A 6,796-nucleotide genomic window follows, 5' to 3' on the forward strand; every position below is an offset into this window, starting at 1 on the left:
ATGCTTAATAAGGAGTAAAATTGAAGAAGATTAATGGTATAATCAAACACATAATCCAACAATTGCAAGCCATAATTAATCAAGGTTTAAAGATTTAAAATTTTTCGTTGCAAACAAAAAACCCCTCGAAAAACCACATTCTGGGCGGATTTTGGCCTATTGAAGCCATTTTTTAATCACTTTGTAGTAGAGGTTGATTTAGAACATCGATTCCACCCAAAATTCACTATTTTTGAGTCAAAATCTGGGTTCGTAGTCATAAGTTAGCAATAATACGATTTTAATCCAATTAAATCCGAGGTCCTAATCTAATTAGATTGCTTGATTGAAAGCATGTGATTATATGATTAGAATGAGTGAAATTGTTTAATTGAACATTGAACCTAATTCATGCAAGAATTGTATTTTGTTTTTATTTTCTTTGGGAAGGGAATTTTCTAAAACTTTTCCTTTACAGGATGCCAATTCTTCCCAGCAAACTTTCCCAAATTGGTACTCTAATCAAGAAAGACTATGAACATCCGTTTGACTATGTCAACAAAATTTAATTCTACTGTGCCCATATGAGCAATGTCTTAGGAGACAAGAATTATGATCTTCCTGATTGTGTTTCTGCTATGATTATTCATTGTCTTCCATATGAACCCCCATACCTTGCTATTAAATCAAAGTTCTCCGATTTTTATTTACCAGGGGACATCCCAAACTACTCTAAATACAAAAATTTCTATGGACAGTGGTACCCTGACTACAGATACTTGATTTCTTACCTTGTAAAGTTAAGAAAGATTATTGCTAGCACTTAAACATTCCATATCCCAACTACTACTATAATATTCCAGCAGGTAATAATTCCCTTTCCACTAGTCATCAGTCAGGAAGTTCTTCTCCCACTCAGGCTAATCAAATAGGGACAGGTGGAGGGCAAGAAGAAGGAGAGATGATGGATGAGAGTAACCAAACTGTAAGGAAATTCCAAATCCAAATCCACCTCCAACTCCAATTATAATTGATATTTCATCTGACGATGAGGAAGATGAAGAGTTTGTCCAAGTAGAGCAAGAACCGGTGTCACCTAAACCAATGGAAGACAAGGATGACCCTGAATTCGATCCTGGAAGCTACAAACAATCTCCCTACAGGAGGGATAAAGTTCGAAAAGACTAGATTTTTGTAGTTTCATTTCTTTTAGAATTCTTAGATTCATTTCCGCATCTTAATTATTTCAGTTCCAGTAAAGTAATAAGTGGCATGTCCATAGTGAGCCAGTAAACTTATGTAGTTACATAAGTTATTTAAACTAATTTTATTTCAGTATTCCATTCATTTTCTTACTTATCAATAAAATTCCATTTAATTCTTTGTCAATTAATTCATTTTATTGACAAATCATTTATTGCGTTCCCAAATCATTTATTTCGTTCCCAAATCATTCATTTCGTATCACTACTCCAATAAGTCATTTCTTGCTCAAAAATATTCCAATAATTTATTCTAAACTTTAGGTATCCATGGGAATTAATTTTTATTTATTAATATGATGCTTTATTAAGTGTGTGGTTGGTTAGCAATCAATATTTGGTTGTAAAGTTGCAACTTTTGGGAATTTTAATTTTTGTAAATCCTAATTTGTTAGCTTAAATTTTAATGTGTATATGTCAAGGGTGTGAGTTAGATGGTTGAGTGTCTAACTTGAGAGCTAGCCAAGACCGCTTTTAATAAAGACCCCTTTGTGTTAATTCAGGCGAAGAAAGATGGCAGGAGAGAGTGGTAACAACAACGATGGAGGAGAGTTGAGTGAAGTTGTGAGGCAGTCAGTAGTTTTTGCCCAACAATTAGCAAGGAACTCAACCAATAACGTAGATGCTCAGGGAGAACTGTTAAGAAGGTGGCGTAGAGTAAGCCACCAACCTATCAAGGAGAGCCTGATCCAACTATACTGGAAAATTGGTTGAGGGAGTTTGAGAAATTGTTCGGGGCAGTAGGGTGTCAAAAGAACTAAAAAGTAGGTTGTGCTACCTATTACCTTAGGGGTGAAGCTGACCTTTGGTGGCAGCAAAATGAAGCTACCATTAAGGAATTACCTGGATTTAGTTTGACTATGTTTCAAGAGAAGATTAGGGACAAGTTTTACCCTATCTTCTTATAGAAACAAAAGGCTGAGGAATTTTCTAATCTTGTTATGGGGAATATGTCAGTTACTGAATACAACACCAAGTTTATTGAGCTGTCACGATTTGCTAAGGAGTCCGCTTCTACAGAAAAGTCTAAGGCTAGAAAGTTTGAGAGTGGTATGACTACTGATTTGCAGTTAAAGCTGTGTGGTCAAGTATTTGAAACCTTGGATAAAGTGTATGGGAGAGTTGCACACCTATATGCCTTAGAATCAAAGAAAAAGAAAGAGATAGCTGAGATAGAAGGGAAAGAAAAGAGAAAGAGGTAGGACAGAATTCTAGAAACCCGCAAGGTGACCAGAACAACTTTAAGAAGAAAAAGTACCATCATAATAACAACAACTTCCACAACAATAATAATTTTCAAGGCAACAATCGCCAAGGTGGACGAAACTTTAATGGTGGAGCTAGGAACTCTACCCAGGGAAATAACAAGGGAGCAAGACATTTATATTGCAAGAGGTGTAAGAATGACCACCCTGGAAGGGATTGTGATGGGAATTTGGTTACTTGTCGTGCTTGCAACAATTTAGGACGCAGGGAGTATGAATGTTTCTCCAAGGATCCCAATCGAAACAAATAGAGCAATAATCAAATAGGGGCTCAGTGAAACTTTCAGGGAAGTAACAACTATTCTAGGAATAAGGGGGCACAACAGAATGCGGCGAAAACCATCAATAATAATGGGAACAACCAACAGAAAGGTGGAGCTGCAGGAAAGATGAATGTTATGAGTAGGCATGAGGCTGATTCCATGAAAGATGTCATCACTGGTACTTTTTCTATTAACTCTATTCCTATTAAAGTCTTTTTTGATTCTGGAGCAACTTTTTCTTTCATTTCAAAGGTCATTGTTTCAAAACTATCAAACTGTTTGAAAACCGTAGATGAGGTAGATTTGCCTATGATTATTCCTACGGGTGGGGTAGTAAAGTGTAACAAATTCTTTAGAGATATACCTTTAGAAATCGAAGGAAAAGTGTTTTTTTTGGATCTCATTGAGTTTGGATTGAGTGACTTCGATGTCATTTTGGGAATGGATTGGTAGAGCAAGTACATTGCAGAGATTAGTTGTAGATCACAGAAATTAAAAATGACTACATCTGATAATGAGTTGGTGACATATTGGATGCATGGTGAAGCCAAGTGCCTAAGGATCATATCTGTGTTAAAACTGGCAAAGTATATTAAGAAGGGGCATCCGGTGTATTTTTGTAGTGTGAGGAATATGGAGCATGTGGAGACAACTAAGCCTGAGGATATAGAAGTAGTGAATGAGTTTCTGGATGTGTTTCCTGAAGAAATTCCTGGAATGCCACCTAAAAGGGCAATTGATTTCACAATAGAGCTAGTTCCAGGAACAACACCAATTTCCAAGGCACCATATTAAATGGCACCTGCAGAGATGAGTGAGTTAAAGGAGCAATTACAGGATTTATTAGAAAAGGGTTATATAAGACCAAGTGCATCACCTTGGGGAGTGCCAGTGTTATTTGTGAATAAGAAGGATAAAAGTACGAGGTTATGTATTGATTATAGGGAGTTAAATAAGGTCACCATAAAGAACAGGTACTCACTACCAAGGATTGATGACCTATTTGACCAATTGAAAGGCGCGACTGTGTTTTCTAAAATTGATTTAAGGTCTGGATACCATCAACTTAGGATTGCAGATGAAGATATTCCCAAGACTGCATTTAGAACAAGATATGGACATTATGAGTTTACAGTAATACCATTTGGATTGACGAATGCTCCAGCAATCTTTATGGACTTGATGAACAAGATGTTTCATCCATTTATGGACAAGTTTGTGGTAGTGTTCATAGATGATATACTGGTGTATTCGAAGAGTAAAGAATAACATGTAGAACATTTAAGGGCAATTCTGCAAACACTAAAGGAAAACAAACTTTACGCAAATTTCTCTAAGTGTGAGTTTTGGTTGGAGAAAGTGGCATCTCTGGGTCATTTTGTGTACAAAGATGGGGTAGAAGTAGATCTAGCAAAGATTGAGGTAGTGAAAGGTTGGCCTATGCAAAAAAATGGTGTCTGACGTTAGGAGTTTCTTAGGTTTAGCAGGGTAATATAGGCGTTTTGTGAAAGATTTCTCAAAGATTGCTAAATCTATGACCTCTAGGATGTGTACTTATGAAAAATAGGAAGGTGATTGCGTATGCATCAAGACAATTAAAGACTCATGAAGTAAATTACCCTACTCATGACTTAGAACTAGCTGCAATCATTTTGCGCTAAAGATTTGGAGGCACTACTTGTATGGAGTGAAATGTAGGATTTACCCAGACCATAAGAGTGTGAAATACATCTTGACTCAAAGGAATTTAAACTCACGCCAAAATACGACGGATTATGACTTCGACATACAATATCATGAGGGGAAAGCAAATGTATTCGCAGATGCTCTAAGTCGTAAAACTAGTCATGGACTGAACACTTTGATAGTGGTCGATGAGTTATGTAGAGAAATGAGGAAAATGAATCTAGAAGTGGTAGAATGGGGAGTGCCAGCAGGCATACTTGCGAATCTAAGTATTCAACCAACCATATTTGATGAGATAAAGGAAAATTAAGTAGGAGATGTAAAGTTGGATAGGATTCGTGAGAAAATAAAGCAAGCAAAAGCTACGGATTTCAAGATTCATGAAGATGGGAGTTTAAGGTACAAAGGTCGTTGGTGTGTACCACAAAAATGTGAGGAGGTAAAGAGAAAGTTGATGGAAGAGGGTCACAATACACCATACTCGGTACACCCAGAAGGGGACAAGCTATATAAAGACTTGAAAAAAGTGTATTGGTGGCCCAAATTGAAGAATGAAGTTGCGGAATTTGTGGCAAAGTGTCTAACTTGTTAGAAAGTGAAGATAGAACACAAAAGACTGCAAGGAACTGTGCAATCATTGGATTTTCCTAGATGGAAATGGGATTATATTTCAATGGACTTTGTGACTTGCCTCCCAAAGTCAAAGAGTGGAAACGAACCATTTGGGTAGTGGTGGATGGACTTACAAAACCTGCGGTGGTTATACCAATGAAGGAGACCTGGAAGATGGAACAACTTGCAAAAGCTTACATCAAAAATTTGGTGAGGTTACATGGAGTTCCAAAAGATATTGTGTCTGATAAAGATTCTAGGTTTCTTTCAAGGTTCTAGAAGAGTGTGCGGGAAAACTTTGGTACAACACTTAAGATGAGTACAGCTTTTCACCCTGCCACAGATGGGCAAACTGAGAGAACCATTCAAACCTTGGAAGACATGTTGAGGGCTTATGTTATGGATTTCCAAGGAGGATGGGAAGATAGCTTGGATTTAATTGAATTTTCCTATAATAATAGCTACCATGCGAGCATTGGCATGGCTCGATTTGAGGCATGATATACAAGGAAGTGTCGCAGTCCAATCTGTTGGAACGACATAAGTGAAACAATGATTTTAGGGCCTCAAATGATCGAGGATACAGTTAAAAAGGTAAAGGAGATTCAAGCTAAGATTCAAGCGGCGCAAGATCGCCAAAAGAGCTACGCGGATTTGAAGCGTAGAGAGGAGGAATTTGAGGTTGGTAATAAAGTATTGTTAAAGGTGTCACCAATGAAAGGTGTAATGAGATTGAAAAAAAAAGGGAAGCTTAGCCCAAAGTATATTGGTCCATATGAAGTATTGCAAAGGATAGGCAAAGTAGCTTATAGGTTGGCCTAACCTATAGAGCTAAGTAAAGTGCATGATGTATTTCATGTATCTCAGTTAAGAAGATATATCCCCGATAATTCGCATGTGCTACAACTTGAAACTATTGAGTTAGATCAAAGCTTAACTTATGAGGAAAAACCTGTCAAGATCCTTGACAATAAAGTGCGTAGTACGCGCAATATGGAAGTTAAGATTGTTAAAGTGCTATGGTCTAACCAAGAGTATGAGGAAGCAACTTGGGAAGCCGAGGATGAGATGAAAAAGAAATATCCTGAGTTGTTTAAGGTATGGTGAGTTACGGGGACGTAACTCTTGTTCTTTAAGGAGGGTAGAATGCGGTAGAATTTCGCGCTTTTTCCCTATATTTTCAGTTATTTTTGTGCTTTTTGCACATTTTTGACGGTTATTTCGAGTAATTTTGATCTCAAAGAGATGTTAAAGGAAAAAGTAAGACAAAAGAGAACAACAATATTATACAAAGTGAGAAAAAGTTTGATTTTCGTTGCCCAAGTTTCGGGACGAAACTTCTTTTAAGAGGGGTAGACTGTAATACCCCGTATTTTTATACGTATTTTAATTTAAATAAGTATTTGTTAAAGTATTCAAATAATTCAAAATGAATTATTTATGGTTTTATTAATTTAAAAAGAATTATTTTAATTAAAAGTCTATTTTTAATTATTTAATGATCTTGAAAATATTATATTTTATGATTTGAAAATATTGGGGCATATTATTTTATAAAAAGATAATTTTTAGAGTCAATGGTATTTAAGGAAAGTCAAAATACTAGTTTGACTAGGAAAGAGATCATTAAGGGTAGTAAAGGAATTTTAAGTAGGAGGGATATTGAGAGGGGGTATAAATACCCATCATATGCCTAAGGTGGAGTGCACCCAAAGGTAAACTCTCTCTC

At 36.4% G+C, this 6,796-nt stretch overlaps 1 protein-coding gene across 1 annotated transcript; it reads left to right on the plus strand.

Moving 5' to 3' along the window:
- Nucleotides 1-5,619: 5,619 nt before the first annotated feature.
- LOC110739830 lies at nucleotides 5,620-6,174 on the plus strand. The gene is made up of 2 exons (XM_021920314.1): nucleotides 5,620-5,847; nucleotides 5,935-6,174. Exons 1-2 carry the CDS (start codon nucleotides 5,620-5,622, stop codon nucleotides 6,172-6,174), a joined length of 468 nt encoding a protein of 155 aa, XP_021776006.1.
- The last annotated feature ends 622 nt before the right edge of the window (nucleotides 6,175-6,796 follow it).

This window comes from Chenopodium quinoa, unplaced genomic scaffold (genome assembly GCF_001683475.1).
Source record: "Chenopodium quinoa cultivar QQ74 unplaced genomic scaffold, ASM168347v1, whole genome shotgun sequence".
In the NCBI taxonomy this organism is placed as follows: domain Eukaryota; kingdom Viridiplantae; phylum Streptophyta; class Magnoliopsida; order Caryophyllales; family Amaranthaceae; genus Chenopodium; species Chenopodium quinoa.

Coding starts and splice junctions, on each gene's coding strand:
- LOC110739830 (XM_021920314.1), top strand. CDS start 5,620: ATGATTTTAGGGCCTCAAATGATCGAGGATACAGTTAAAAAGGTAAAG. Junction 5,848..5,934: donor AGTATATTGGTCCATATGAA/GTATTGCAAAGG, acceptor CATGTATCTCAG/TTAAGAAGATATATCCCCGA.